Here is a 15543-nt window from a genome sequence, read left to right as displayed (position 1 = left end):
CTGACACTACTGCTTGTTCCTTCTGATAGGATTAGCTAAGTACCTAAATGATAAGCATGCTCCTCTGCATTTTTCCTATATTCATAAAATGTGCACAGAGAAGTCGCTCTTTGATCTATTTCAGTAGCTTCAATCACTGTAGCAGACCTTTGCATACATAAAAAAAATTATTCTCAGTAGGCTATGGGAGCTCCTAATTCTTGCTTTGATGCATGAAGGATTTGCGATCAATAATATCTAAAAGGATTTGTGATCAATAATATCTAAAAGCAGCTGGCATTATTACAACTGCTCTGAGTCAAGAAAAAATATAAAAATTAATGCAACACTAGCAAAAATGTATGGAAAAATATAATTATCCTAGTGAGTGTAGTTTTGGTAACGAGACTCAAAGTTTCAGATTTTTAATAGCATCATTTCATAGTGGCTCTATTAGATATTCTAAATCAGAGCTCCATGCTTACCTAATAGAGAAAAGCCTCACTCCTTCAATACGCTTTGGATGAAGGGACCCAGCACCCAATGTAGAATCTTAATGAAGACAATGCAACTCCATAAAGGCAACAAAATTTTACCTACAAACAGCTCAGAGTAGAGTGACACATCACATGCCAATTATATTGTTTTGGGTGACCAGTGCAAAGAATACAGATTCAGAAAAGCTGGATTCTTTCCAACTATCAAGAAGGTTTTACAGCTGTCACTTTGTTACTAAAATGTACCTGTTTGCATCTCCACAGTCAGTATGAGGACTGGGTACAATGGAAATCTTAAACAGAGATCTGAAGTAATTTCACAACCACTGTGAAGTGACTGAAGTGCAATCCTAACCTCCAATCCAAATTCCCATACCTTCCATTACACCAACAGTAGTATTCAGATAACAGCACGATGAAGCACATGAACTCAACTGCAATCTACCATTCTTTTCCTTGGATTAGGTCTAGCAGTGGCTCAATTTCTTGATCCGATTCAGCTGGCAAACACAGAAATGTCCGTGTCAATACAAGTAAGCAGCTTCATCTTTTCTGAGCTGTTACTTTTGATTCACCTCTATCCACTTACAGCATATGTGAAACTGTACCTTAGGGACCTTATGCCTAGGCAGTCAAAAGGTAGGACTATCAATCAGTTCACTGGTGTTTTGATCTCTGCTGTTAAAGCTATTTTTGTATTTTATCCAATCATTCTTCTAAGTTTTACACTGAAACTATTTAATAAAGCATGCACCCACACTGTGGTCAAAGCTTATGTGCCATAAGATATGAGTCCTGAACAATTACATCACATACCCACAATGGTTTATTTCAATAATTTACTTTTCCTAAACATGGCATTTGAAAACTTTTAAAAATATATACATTTTTTACACAATATTAATGCAGTAAATAACATTCACAAATAGTACTTTCTTAGAAATATTGGTTATTACCTCAGAAAATATTAATGAATATTTTTATTTACAAAAAGTCTTTAATAATACAATTCAGTAACTGACAAAAATCATCTTGTATGAAACATGTAATCCATTACTATGTCATTAAAATTTATTTCACTTTGCAAAGTAATTATTACAATTTTTTGAGACAAACCTCTTTTTCCCTAGCTGAAAAAGCCTATAAATCATGTCAGGTTTAGATAAGTAAAACAGGTCAATGGTTACTGAACTGACATTTTCAAAACCAGAACCGTCCCTACAACATGGCTTTGGGGAAAGATGCTTTGTTTGACAACATACAACATTCTTTTTGCAGGATCATCTTAGTATGCACTGTATCAAAAGACCAATCCGTTTAACTATATAAAATGGAACTTTTAAAGGCTAGATATAGCGCATATAATTTTAAGACTTTGTTTAAATCAACCTTTATCCAGTCGACATAGCATCCCTCGAGGCTACAAAATCCCCCTCAAGGAACTTAGAGTACCTTAAAAAAACCTGGTGAGAATACCAAATCCATTCAAAGTAATTCAACAGTACTAATACTCTTCTCCTGTATACAACAAAGCATCAGTTTTCTTCATTAAGATTTTAACTGACTGGCAATGCATCTACTTTATTGTTCTACAACTAAAAATCTTTACCAATCAGAGGTTAGAGGAACTCTTGTCCAAGTGGGACACACTTCTTCAAAAGAAAACAATTACTTTGCCTTAGTCATTTATATGAAATCATCTTAATTCTTCCTCATCATTTAATCACATTGAAAGAAAGACAATAATAAATCAGATTGAGTCTATGTGCAGTTACAAATCAAACTTATTTCTTCAGCAGTAACATAGTTACATGATCACGTTATGTTAGTGTGGATAATTACTGTTGCAGAACATCTATGCTGCAAAACGAGGCATTTTTGTCTTTTATATACTTTTATAGTTGGTAAAGACTACATTCTCTGACCAAAGTACAGGCACAACATACCGAATCATGTTATTTATGTACTTTGACTCTGTGGTAGAATGTGACTGTTGAGATTCATTCAGTTTAATGTAAATAAAGGACAGCTTTTGCTAGTTTCCTCAGATGTGCTTCTTAAAAAATCTTCGAGATATTCTTGGAATAAATGGTAAGGGTAATGTTAACAGTAGTTATAAATTACGAACAATGGCAATTTTCACTTAAATAGTCTAACAGATCAAAGTAATTATTGCATTAGACATTCAGATTCTGAACATGGCCATAGATAACAAGTGAACAGGCCTAGCTAAAGTACTGTATTCTTCATGGAGCTGTGATCACTAATCTCCAATATTTTTATTTTTCCAGCGAAGCCACTTCAGAGCTCTCTTCAGGGCTACTTGTCCCATAAGGAACGTGATAGTAAAGTTACGTTTATACCAATCTCTAGGATTCCAAAGTCAGGGGAATAACAAATGCACAAAACAAGAACAGGAGAAAGGCATGATTATCTTAAAATATCCTTTGGCATTGAAAAATGACAATTCAGTGATTACATTAACTTTTCATTCTCTGTGGCAACACTTTTCCTGCCTAATTAGAACTAAGTAACTCATGAAAATGTTTATTTTTTCTATTATGTAGCTGGTTTGACAGAATCTGTGGATTAGTCATGTAATGTGAAATATCCACATCTACAAACAGATTACATGCAGAATATATGGCTACAACCATTCAGAGCTTAACTGTAAAAATTAAAAAAGGAGCAAGTAATATTATAATCAATTATATTTGAATTTAGGTAAGCTAAAATAACCATAACCAAATTACATGTTTCAAAAGTAAAGATAGTTCCAAAGCTGTCTGGTGTTCAGTGCTGTGCTATGGGTAAGATTTGCTTATGCATGTATTAAAATGCATGTGTTGGAATGGACATAGCTGGCTACTCAAAATGGAAAAATAAAAAAAAAAACACTTCAAAGACTAACTTATATAACCAGCTATGACAAACATTAGGTTCCTAATTCAGTATGTTTTAAAGATGATGCCCTTAATACTTCCAAAGTTAGAGTCTTCTTATCTTTAAATAATTTTAATGGAGCATACATGACTTTTGGAATCAAATCAGGATACAGATAAATAATCTGAATCAGTCTTTTAGCTTTGGAGAGCTTGTTTCAATCATATCCTTCTAGTTTCCAGTAGGCACCCCTCCTGCATTTTGCAAAATGTTGCACAAGAAGCAATAGAATATGCTTATTGTAGAACTAGCCAGGAATGTTAGACAGGGATTTAGTCTGCTAGTCAAGCTCAATGGGAAACCTTTCATGTATAGATCAGATATAAATCCAAGATATAAGCCTCTCGTAAGGACAGGACCCAGAACCACGTTGACAGGCAGCACTGAGCTACCTGCCAGAAAGTCACGTTAAATCAAAATATCATGCTAACTGTTCCTTTCCCATTTCTTGTCTCATTTCTTATTTCCTTCCTGAATTTTTATTCTGTTCTTTAATATATATATATATATATACACACACACACACATATATATATAATTTTTTTTAAATATGACTCTTCAAAAGTCAGAAGGCCTACAGTACGGTCCACTGTTTTCAAGGCTGTGCCCTTACACACTGGAACTACAATGATGCAACTGATATTACCTGATTTTGTAACAAGGCAGCAACAAGGCTGCCGGCAGGCAGGGGGGAATATTTAGGAATAGAGCCTGAACCCTCTTACCAAGATGGGACATTAGCCAGAGTTCACTACAACAATGGCCTCTGATGGTCAGTTTTGAGATATAACTGTTTGTTTTCTCAGTCAGCAGTTAATGTAATACAGACAATTTGGACAATCAATATTAAAAAGAAATTTGTAAGAATATATTTTCAGTGTTTTCATGCTGTTGCTTAGCTTTTGGGGTTTGCTATGAGCAAGAAAAATTGTGTGTATTTTGTTTTAAATATTTCCCTTACAGTAACTTTTTTATAGTAAGTATTGTTTTGGTAAACGTAGAATACGCACAAATAACTCTAAACCACAATTTGAATTACTGATAATGTTATAACATCAGAACTAAAGAACACTTAATATGTTTGAGCCCAATACTCTTTCAATCCAACACTGAGAAGACACTGAGGCTGTGGTTTCACATTCAGTGGAATTTAGCGTTGCTTAAATTGAATGAAGTATCATCCTTCCCCAGCTTCCCATTCATTCATTTCCAGCCCTCCAACAAGCATGCACACCTGTTTGCTGGACAATGCGTTTGCAAGCTTTTTTTCAGATCCTCAGTGCAGTTTTTCATGTTGTTGTACAAACAGCTACACTGGAATAATGTAGTAAACACTGAACGGGCAGGGTGGATGTGAGATCATCCAATTGAAGCCAAAGTGCTTAGAAGCCCATTTGACTAAGGTTTCACCACACACAAACCCACCCCCCCAACCTCCATGGGCTTCATTTCTGCTATGAGCTTGCAAAATAATAAAAACAAAGATAAGCAAAATACTAAATATTACTCTCGTGAAACAATTTTATATTGAGAACAACATCATTACTAGTCCTTATCTGACATATTTAAAAACAGTCAACTAGAATCTTGGTCATTTTGAAATTTCTATCATTTTACTCATTTTACTCACATATTTATCAGTTTCAATTAGCAGCATGAGAAGACCTGTGCCATAAAAGAAAAACTGGTGCCTGATTTTGTGTCACTGAAGTCTCTAGAAAAGGTGACATCAGATCCATCTTTCCACAAAATCAAATATATATAGTAGAAGAATTCATATCATAATGCGTAAGTTTCTGGCAAATGCTGATAGCATTTTTTCAAATCTTTCTGCAAATTCTGAAACAATAGCTTTAGATGCCATTTTAACAATTATGGCAAAAAACGTTCAATTTTTTTATTTGATCTTATGCTCTTTACTTAAGCAATAATACAAAGTTCAACAAGAAAACCATCTACATACCTGTTATAATCCATATGCTTTCTAAAATTTTTACTTAAGAAATCCTTGTAGAAGTCAGCCATTTCTTCTGCATTCAGCGTTGCTTTTTGACCTGAAAATACATTTTTAGCATAACACTGTCAAGATAGCTCTTGTGATTAAAACACTGAGTTCAGACTCAGGAAAGCTAGGTCTGGTTCCTTGTTCCTACAGATACTTCCTGTGTAACCCTGGAGAAGTTAATATCCTACTTTATCTCCCAAATTTTTTAAAATCTGTCTAGGGAGCGCAATGGATTGAAAATGCTGATCATCTTGAAACTCGCATGACAACTCTTAAGCCATTTTTTGCTTCGGAGAGTGACAATGCTTATAATGTTTTCCATTATTTAGGGAGCTACTGGCCCCCTATGAAAGAAAAATGAAGTGGTCTAGGAGTATCTACACTTTGAATAAAAATCATCTTTCATAAGGATGAAGTCTAAATAGCACCATGAAAGCACTTAGAGTAACTTGCATTCCCTCCCAAGGAAGTCAAAGTCGAAAGAACACTATCCTCGACTGACAAGACATTTCAAAGTGAGACTGAGCAGTACAATTCTTTGTGTTGCCTTTGGTAAGTTTCAAGTAACTCACACCAGAGGGTACATGCTCCAAGTTGTCTGATTTATTAATAACAGGATAAACAATTCTCTTGTGGAAAAGTGAGTTCAAAAGAACACTTGAAAATACATTCATGAATTTAACACCCCCCCCCCCAAAAAAAAAAAAAAAAAAATGAATATGCCACTCTTATATAAAGCAGAATATAAGAGAAGATGGATTCTCTCCACAGGTCATGATGGAAGATCTGCAGCAGCTACAGCACAGAAGAAGTAGCCAGAGAACCAGATGATATTCTGACTTCCGCCAGATAATTCCTATACCAACTTTCTGGCACTTTTGATATTTTCAAAATGAAAATCAAATCTGTATGTCCCAGGGGACAGGGATATGATAGGGTAGACAGAATTGAGAGATTCAACTTGTTAGTGTTACAACATACCTTTTAAAGCTCCTGAGATTTATCGTCAGAATGTAAATTATTGATCACGTCTATCTGTCAATATTTACAAGTCTAAAACATTAGAGAAGATTAACTTTCCATGAGGTAAACTTATCATAAGCAGGCAGCCTTCAAACAGTCTTAACAGCTAGAGTTAATCTGCTTCTTTATCCTGGTATCAGCAGAACTGACCGAGTCTTCATGTATATGTAAGAAATACCCATTGTTCCAGCTATACATACATACAGGTTATTACTGAGAGATATATATACACACATACGTATATGCATCTTGTAATTTCAGTGAAAATTTCCAAGTCAGTAGACTGTGGATAGCATTAATTTTGCTCCAGTGTCATCTATCACTAGGGCCATTTGGTAGAACAAACCCAATTACTCCAAGATGTGCAACAATGCAATTTTATTTTTAAGGAATGCACAAATTTACTTGTTTTCTTTTGCTTCTTTTGCTTTAAGGATATAAAGCTTAAAAGAATAAAACATAGTAAAAACTAAGCTTTTTTTAAATAACATTTAAAATGCTTTCTCAAATACAAACTGATCACTGGGATACAAATAGAAGTGAAATATAATGGTCTGTAATATACCGAACATCAGACCAGGTGTTCTATTAAGCAGGTCTTTATTCTATGAACAAAATGTTCAAGTTCATACTACAATGGCCAACTCGCTGTATTAGGAAGGCATCTTTTTTCTGTTTCCCATAATGAACTAGACAAAGAAGCGAATATTTTACAGCAACTGTCCTCAGGCAAAGAAAGCCAGAGAGCAGCAGCTGCTGTCTCTGCAGAAGCTGTCTCATTCTCCCTCAAGGAAAAAATACTGTGGTCACTGTAATAAATTATGGTTCTGAGGCTTAAGAGTGTGAATCTACCCACTCAAGCATAATATGCACTTGGGGCATACAGTGTATGTTTAACTCAGCTAGCTCATTGGGGTGATGAGTTGTGAAAGGAAAAAACAAAAAACCTTTTCCCCTTTGACTACAGAATGATGAAAGTACTTTAGCAGAATTTCAGCACCTTCCCTCCAGTGGAGGGCATGGGGGGAACCATGCAGAAGATCTGACCTGCGCAGCTTTTTGAAGAGTTCCCCTCCTTTTCTCTGTTAGGCTCTTGAAAACATTTCCAAATCCTGAAGAACTACTTGTGACAGAACACAAGCAGCATAAACTAGGAAAAAATCAAAGTTAAACAGAATTCAGAATACATCCTAAACTATAAAGAATATGTCACTGACCTCTTTCATCTCTCACTTTCAGACCCTTGGCTTTCAGTCTTGAATAAATAAATTCTTCTTTTTCCTAAAATACGTTTTTCCATGTTAGTACTCAATGTACTCAATCCTTGAAGCTAATCATTGTTTTTAATCATATGCCAGCTCAGTGCTTAATATCCTCCAATATACACACAATAATCATTATACTTGGAGATGTCAATAAAACATTTTCCTGAATCCAATGATTTAAGTCCACTGACAATTTTGTTACTTAGATTTTAACTGTATGCATCAATTAATTCATACAAGTGTTCTACTGAAACTTATGCAACTTATTTGTAGAAGTAAAGTTACAGCCAAGCTTCAGTATTGTTTCGCAGTATCCAAATCTTGAAAAGTTTTACCAAAGACAAATTACGAAGACTTGCTGTGTTATATATCTTAGACTTTGAGTATATAGAAAAATATGCAATCTTTAAAAAGTGAAGTTACTTGGATGGAAAAAGAATAATTATTTGTATTTTGATTTTTCAAATTCAAAAAGCAGTTCTATGCAATAAAAGAAAAAAAACAAAAAGCCAAAAAAACCAACTTCATTTACTCTGAGACCTCTAAGTTTTGGGAGGATATGATAATTGAAGAGCATCACAAGTGATGGCATATTACTGAACTGCTGCTAGTCTTCCAACAGAATTCAGTGTGGCCTTACCAATGGTACAATCTACTTAAAAGAAAGACCAAGAATGAAAATGCCCCCACTTTTATTCTAGTTAGGGGTACACTGCCAGCGCAACAGGACATATCCCTCATTATCCCTTGGTGGTCTTATCTGTACTTCTCTCACTTACGATAGACCCAGAAAAGCTGCAGAATCATTCTCAACAGCAACTCTAGTCATATAGTATGGTTTTGCATGTACAGGTGGTTACAACTTTGTATTTTCAGGGCAAGACAGAAAAAGAAAAAGCAACCATCCTTTTATACACTAAGCAGCAGTAAAACACACAAACTCTAGTTCTGTAGGCCATTCTGAACAAGTTAACATTGAGAATGAAATTAATGACAAAAGGGAATTTCCCCAAAGACACTGAGTCTACTGCAATATCAATGAAAAGAAATAAGTACCTGTAGGCAGAATTTAATGGTAGTTTATGAAGATGAAGTCACGCTTTTGTGGACTTGGCCGTCTGGGATAGCCATACATAATGGGCAGCACAGCTCAAGGTCATCCTGCGGCGCGGTCACCAAAACCTTTAACGGCGAGCAGCATGACCTTTGGTCGCGAGCGGCCAGTGCCACAAGGCGCCGGGTGGCTCGGGCACCACCAGGCAGCTCCGCCCTTCGCGCGCACGCTCACCTGCTGGAAGGACTGGTTCTGACGGGCCCAGAACCGCTGGTTCCACGCCTGGGTCTCCTGCCGCAGCTCCCGAAGGCGCTGCTCCAGCAGCGACTCGTTCCGGGGAACGTGGAAGACCACGGGCCGCAGGTTGGAGTGCCTGTCGGGCGGGCCGATCCAGTCGTGACGCGAATGCGCCGGCGGGCAGAACCGCGAGCCCTGAGGAATGGGCGCAGGGCGGTTACTCGCGCCTCGACGCCCTTCCCGCGCCGCAGGCCCAGCTCCGCGACCCGCAAGGCCCGAAGCCGCGCGGCCTCGCTCACACCGACCGAGAGCTGCCGCGCGCCCGGGAGTCCCTCGCGTTTAGAGGTGAAATGCAGAGAAGGTACCTTTAGCGCCTCCGACAATCACGACAAATAATAATAATTTTAAAATTAAATTTTATTTGTTTAATTTAAAACACTTTGAAGTGTTTTTGGCTTGTTTACACTACTGATGTGCCACCGTCGGGGGGCTCCACCCCGCGGCCCTGGCGCCGCTGCCCGCTGCCCCCGGGAATTACCGGATCTACCCCGCTCTCTGGCTGCTCAGCCGCCGGCCCGCCGCAGCCGCCGCCGCCGCCGCCGGCCGCGGAGAGGCAGCGGCGCCCGCTGCCCGCCGCCAGGCGCCGCGCGCCCGCCGCCGCCCTAACGGCCGCGGCCATCACCGCCCGCCGCTTTACGGCAGCGTCGCAAAGGCAGGAGAGCCCGCGGCCGGCGCTGCCCGCGGGAACCCGCTGCCGGGGGCGGGGCGGCGCGGGGCGGGGCGGGGCGCGCGGCAGGGGCGGGGCGCGCGGCGCGGCGGGGCGGGGGCGGGGCGGGGCGCGCGGCGGGGCGGGGGCGGGGGCGGGGCGCGCGGCGGGGCGGGGGCGGGGCGCGCGGCGGGGGCGGGGCGGGGCGCGCGGCGGGGGCGGGGCGCGCGGCGCGGCGCGGCGGGGGCGGGGCGGGGCGCGCGGCGCTCGGGTGCCGCTGGGCCCGTGGCGCAGCGCCGCGGCAGCGGGCCGGCCCGGCGGGCGAGGCAGGTGAGGCGGCCGGGGCAGGCGGCCGGGCCGGGAGGCGGCGGCGGCGGGGCGATGCGGCGCGTTGCGGGGGAGGCTCCCCTCGGGGGCCGGGGCCCGGGGCCGGTTCGGCGGCGGCGGCGGCCCATTGTGATCTGCGGGCGCCGCCTGGGCGCTCCCCGCCCCGGCCGGGGGCGGCGGGGCCCGAGGAGGCGGCGGTGGCGGCGGCGGGGCCGGGCCGAGGCCCGCGGGGCCTGTGCCGCTCGGGGGGGAAGGCGCAGCCCGCTTCGCCCTGTTCTCCGGCGCGGGTGGGGAGGGCTGAAGTTTGGGGGTAAATGCCCCGGTTGTGTCGTGGCGTAACTCGGCGTCCCCCGTGCACGCCAGCGGGAGCGGGTGGGAGAGGCGTGGAACAGCAGGGGGGCGGCCGTAAACCGCCCGCCGAGTGGCGGAGGTAGGCGAGCGGCCGCCGTGCCGAGGCGTCTCGGGCCGCTGCGAAAGTTGAGAAACGCCCGGGTAGCGTTTGGTTAACGCCCGCCTTGTCCTCGCTTTCTTTTTTTTTTTAGTTCCCTTGAAACTGGATGCAAGAAGAGAATGGATATGGGTAACCAACACCCGTCCGTAAAACGGTTGCATGAAATACAGAAGGAAGTCAAAGAGATCGAGCCGCAAGTCGTCGTCTTCAGTGGTTTGCCTACTGACAAAGATTATAAGAAATTGGAAAGAACTCTCACTAAGCAGCTTTTTGAAATAGATTCTGTAGACACTGAAGGGAAAGGGGATATTCAGCAAGCCAGAAAGCGTGCGGCTCAGGAAACAGAGAGGCTACTCAAGGAACTGGAACAAAATGCAAACCATCCACGCAGACTGGAAATAGAAGCTATCTTCAGGGAAGCACAGCTGCTTGTGGAGCGTGAGATTACACCTTTTTACAAAGGAGGAAACTGTATAAGTGATGAGTTTGAAGAAGGTATTCAGGACATAATACTGAGGCTTACTCAGGTGAAAACTGGAGGGAAAATTTCTTTACGCAAAGCAAGATACCGCACTCTGACGAAAGTATGCGCTGTTCAGGAGATCATAGAAAGCTGTGTAAAGCAGCAACTGTCCCTGCCACTCTCTAATGATGCACATCCTTCAGTCTCCAAAATTAACTCTGTAATGTGTGATGTGAACAAAGCTAGAGGAACTCTTATTGCGCTTCTAATGGGAGTGAGTAGTAATGATACCTGCAGGCATTTATCCTGTGTGCTTACAGGCTTGATTGCTGATTTGGATGCTTTAGATGTCTGTGGTCGCACGGAAATAAGAAATTACAGAAAGGAAGTAGTTGAAGAGATCAATAAACTGCAAAAATATCTGGATTTGGAAGAGGAAGCAAATTCTACTCATGCTTATGATTTGGCACAAAATCAGTCCATTCTGAAAATAGAAGAAATCCGCAAGAAAATGAAGGAAGTTAACTCTTTACTTTTAAAAACAGAGAATGCTTCCGACTTGTATTTGAGAGCCAAGGCAGAACTGCAAGGATTAATTGCCCAATTAGATGAAGTCAGTCCAGGGAAAAACCCCTGTATTAGAGAAGCCAGGAGAAGAGCGGTAATAGAAGTGCAAACTCTCATAACGTATATTGATTTAAAGGAAGCACTTGAAAAAAGGCAAATGTATCCTGAGCAAACTGCTGCTGAACATCAGTCTCATAAAGCAGTTTGGAGTGTTCTTGGAAACTTGTCTCAAATTCAGCAGGAGGTGATTTCATTTGATGGAAACAGAACGGATAAAAATTACATGAGACTGGAAGAGCTTCTTACAAAGCAACTTTTAGCACTTGATGCTGTTGATCCGCAAGGCGATGAGCGGGTTAAGGCTGCCAGAAAGCAAGCAGTAAAGCTTGCACAGAATATTCTGTACTATCTGGACATGAAAACAGATGAATGGGAGTATTGATACAGCCATAGTCTAAGAGTAGACACCTTTTCTTTTCCCTTGGCACTTTCTGCAGACCGATAGCTCCATTGGCAGCACATGATTGAAGTTGGTGTGTTGTATGTTTGCTTAAATCATGGCAATTGCATAAGAAGTTGGCTTGGCTATATGTCTGCTATCCCACACACTTACCCGCTTGCCATGGCAACTGTCAGTACGCCATCAGCAATTCTGGTCATTGCTATCAAGCAAAGAAATGTGATTCTCTGAAGGAATAGCTTAATACTTGATCAAGTGGCTTCTTTCTGGTTTTGTTGTAATAATTTTGCTCAATAGTTAGAGAATGCGTTTTTTTCAAAGATGCAGAAACTTCCTTATGATACAAGACTGTCAAAACTGCTTAAAGAAGACTGGACGTAAAAATCAGTGCTTAAGCATGTGGCTCCATCCAGCAAGTTCAGAGGAGTCTTGATACATTCTTAATGTGCTGTTATAATGGAGAGTATTAAATGCAAAAACTTGCTGACTTGAATCGTACTTGATTTATCCCATCCTACATCCTTTTATGGGTGTTTAGATTTCTTTCTTAGCAGAACTGTAATGCCAACTGCAAATTAGCATTTACACAAGCAAAGCCAATTATGTCTGTTTTTTTTTTGTTTTTAAGTATCCGACCCTTTCTGTTTGCAAATACACTTTTTTCCCTTCTGTTGATGGAAACTCCCTCAAATTCTTGCTTTGAGGTAAATGAGACCTGGAGAGGAAAATCTCTGCAGGTACACTGATTAGATAAATGGGATTTTTAAGGTTTAATACTGCCCTTCATAAACTCCAGAAAACTGCACTGAACTTTCTTTAGTGGCTGCTTAGGTGTCTTTTTAAACTCTGCTGTCGGATCTGCTTTTGACTAGTCTTTTCACATTTGGTGAAATCACTCTGATATGAATGAGCATTTCAGAATTATTTTTGTAAAATTAGGTAGCTATAAAAATGTCCCTAATAACTTAAATGTGTGTTATGTATTTCATGCTGGTCAGATGTGGCTTCTGGCAGGACTTGGGAAAGACCTGTGGCATGTGTCTCTCTGTAACTCATCACTTCATTGTTCTAGCAACTTACTAAATAAGCTTGCTTATACTGCTGTATGAGCCTCCTGTTTTGTTTGTGGCTGCTAATATCAATAACATTTCTTCAATAGCATGTTTTGTGGCATTTGAGAGTATGGCATTAAAATGAAATAATATATATTTAATTCTGGATATTTTGCACTTAGCTCTTTCATGCTGAATTTATAAATTATTGTTCTGTAGATGATGATTTGCACCACTGTAAGTAGCGTAAACAATTTTGGATGTTAAAACTATTTTTAGAAACATTTTTAACTGCTTAGAGAAGACAATACTTTCTGTGAGAGACAAGTGCCTTTATGACACCATTGACTTGCACCATCCTATGTAGATACAGGAACTGTTGACTGGCAGCTTGGTGGAGCTGAAATCTTTACCCATTAGATTTATCCTATAATATATCAGTCTACTATAATATATGTCAAGTTAATATAATACGATAGGTAACAGTTCTTCTCTGGAGACTTGACAGTGAAGTCACCAATTTGTGAAATACAGATTCTGTTCAAAAATGGATGTGTTGATGTCAAGATAGGAGACTCTGGGTAGGTCTTTCTGTGCCTGTTACTACAAGAAAGGGAGAATGATATTTATGCAGTAACATGCTTTCGGATGTTGATGCAAGGCTGGGTAACTTCAGAGTATGAAAATATTTTGTTTGTGATTGTAGAGGTGATTTCTTGGCAGTTTACTTCACAAAAACAATCTATTTTTTCAATTAAGTACAGTACCTAAGGCACAATTTGGCAATGCCAGAACATTTGTTGGAGGATTCTTCCTGCATCTTTAGAGACATGACCCCGTTGAATTTATCTGTCTTTGCTTCAAAAAACATTTCTTCTAGCTAAAATTCCTATCTATATTTACGTATTATGTGTCTAACAGATTATTAATGATGTTATACACCTAAAATATATTACTCATTTCAAGCTTTCCTACGTGTTTGAAATGCAACTTCTAACTTATGCCTAAATTTTTAGGAAATTTAAGAATTTGATAAGGTGATCCTATTCACTTTTATTTAATATTACTGTCAGGTCTGCAATGGTTTAAAGTGGTACATTGTTTAACAATTATTTTAGTGTCTGTGTTCTTTGGAGGTTGTGTGAAACTTTAGAAATGTTTGAAACTCTTACGTAAAGATGAGTAAGAATAGTTTTAAGATCTGTTCTATTTCAAATTTATCTCTTAGCTTTTCTAAACCAATAGTTAGGCCTGCATTTCTAAAGAGGCATATGTGTAAGGTTAGTGTAATTTTGATTAACTTAATAAAGTTCAGTAGCAGTATATTGTGTGGATTAAGCTTTTTTTTCCATTTTTCTGCAGTCTCATTAATTGAACACTTAAATTTTATGGTAAAATCCTCATCTGGAATGGGATTAATTTGCAGTTTTTGCATGAATGAAAATAGTAAACTAAATATGCTATACCAAAAAATGCAGATATTTTGAGAAATCTTGCTTTTGTGCTGAATGTAACTTCTCTGTTATGTATCCAAAGACTGATGGACACACCACTCTTTTCTCTCTGATATGGTAGGCTAAAATAGTCAGCAAAATTTAAATGGACCAAATTGCAACAATTTGCATTTTAGTATTTGAATGAAAGATATCCTAACTTTTGCTGGCTGTGTAATCTACCTTGGAACAAAGGAAATGAGTGGACATTCTTGAGAGAGGTAATTGTACATCATGATTTTTTGTTAATTGTATTGTTTTTTGAAGTAGTTTACTTATTTTATTAATTTTTATTGTTTACCACTCAAAATGTTTTTTCTGTTACTGTTTGGTGAAAACTTTTGTTAAGTATGGTTCCTACTTTTTCAGCTTAATGGAAATTATTGTACATACGTGCTCTTTATGATGTGTACGTCTTGATTTATTGCTGTATATGATATGCATTTGTATATACAAATTCAAGATTAAATATTGCAGTGTTATATTCCTGATTATTAATAAAAAATACTGTTACCTCGTCCTAGGTATTCATTTGAATGTTATGCCCTGCTGCCTTTCTCTGTTTATTTTTGAATGTGTGTTATCAGAATGTAAATCACCTTCCTCATCGTAAAATTGTTTTTACTAAAAAAAAATAGACATAAAACTTTCTTTTCTCTTCTTCCTTAAAAGTTTGTTTTTTCGCTGCTTTATTCAGGAAACTAAAGTTCTTTGTGGGAATAAAGCTTATTTCTCTACTTCCTAAATCCGGTGTCTTTCGGTTTCTCTCTGCCTTCAGCCTTGCGTTGCGGTAATCGCGTCGGTCGCTGTTTGCGCGCGTTCGTTCTTCAGGGGTGGCTCTGCGTGCTCCTCGGCTTCAGCCAGACGGTCACTGCAGAAAGGCTTATGGCTGTTCCGTATTTTGCCAGTTCCGCTGAAGGATACTTTCTCAACAGGTAGGCTGGCAAAAGCGACGGTGAGAAGTCTCTCTGCTTGCTTTAGTGCAAGGTCGGCCTGGGTTAGTTTAAAGAACCTGCAAAAG

At 40.0% G+C, this 15543-nt stretch overlaps 2 protein-coding genes across 3 annotated transcripts; one reads left to right on the top strand and one right to left on the bottom strand.

Annotated features, from left to right (window-relative positions):
• Positions 1-1339: 1339 nt before the first annotated feature.
• LOC134141467 (cytochrome c oxidase assembly factor 8) lies at positions 1340-10164 on the bottom strand. The gene is made up of 6 exons (XM_062577699.1): positions 10133-10164; positions 9542-9623; positions 9001-9198; positions 7665-7728; positions 5383-5473; positions 1340-2845 (listed from the first exon to the last, which is right to left on the bottom strand). Exons 1-6 carry the CDS (start codon positions 10162-10164, stop codon positions 2740-2742), a joined length of 573 nt encoding a protein of 190 aa, XP_062433683.1. The 3' UTR covers positions 1340-2739.
• On the top strand, positions 9980-15064 carry BAG5 (BAG cochaperone 5). 2 transcript variants are annotated; one of them, XM_062577924.1, is made up of 2 exons: positions 9980-10039; positions 10579-15064. In XM_062577924.1, the coding sequence occupies exon 2, from the start codon at positions 10607-10609 to the stop codon at positions 11957-11959; it is 1353 nt and encodes a 450-aa protein (XP_062433908.1). In that variant the 5' UTR covers positions 9980-10039; positions 10579-10606; the 3' UTR covers positions 11960-15064. The 2 variants fall into 2 exon arrangements, with proteins under 2 accessions (XP_062433908.1, XP_062433907.1); XM_062577923.1 differs by lacking the exon at positions 9980-10039 and adding an exon at positions 10324-10466.
• Positions 15065-15543: the final 479 nt, after the last annotated feature.

Source organism: Rhea pennata, chromosome 5 (genome assembly GCF_028389875.1).
Source record: "Rhea pennata isolate bPtePen1 chromosome 5, bPtePen1.pri, whole genome shotgun sequence".
In the NCBI taxonomy this organism is placed as follows: domain Eukaryota; kingdom Metazoa; phylum Chordata; class Aves; order Rheiformes; family Rheidae; genus Rhea; species Rhea pennata.
Note: the sequence above shows the minus strand (reverse complement) of the source record. Positions and strands in the feature narration are given on the sequence as shown.

Excerpts from the sequence above, each read along its gene's own strand:
- LOC134141467 (XM_062577699.1), bottom strand. The coding sequence starts at position 10,164 with ATGGGCCGCCGCCGCCGCCGAACCGGCCCCGG. Across the intron at positions 9,199-9,541 it reads CAGAGAGCGGGGTAGATCCG|GGCTCGCGGTTCTGCCCGCC; the intron begins GTAATTCCCGGG and ends CCCATTCCTCAG. Across the intron at positions 7,729-9,000 it reads AGAACCAGTCCTTCCAGCAG|GAAAAAGAAGAATTTATTTA; the intron begins GTGAGCGTGCGC and ends AACGTATTTTAG.
- BAG5 (XM_062577923.1), top strand. The coding sequence starts at position 10,351 with ATGCCCCGGTTGTGTCGTGGCGTAACTCGGCGTCCCCCGTGCACGCCA. Across the intron at positions 10,467-10,578 it reads CCGCCCGCCGAGTGGCGGAG|TTCCCTTGAAACTGGATGCA; the intron begins GTAGGCGAGCGG and ends TTTTTTTTTTAG.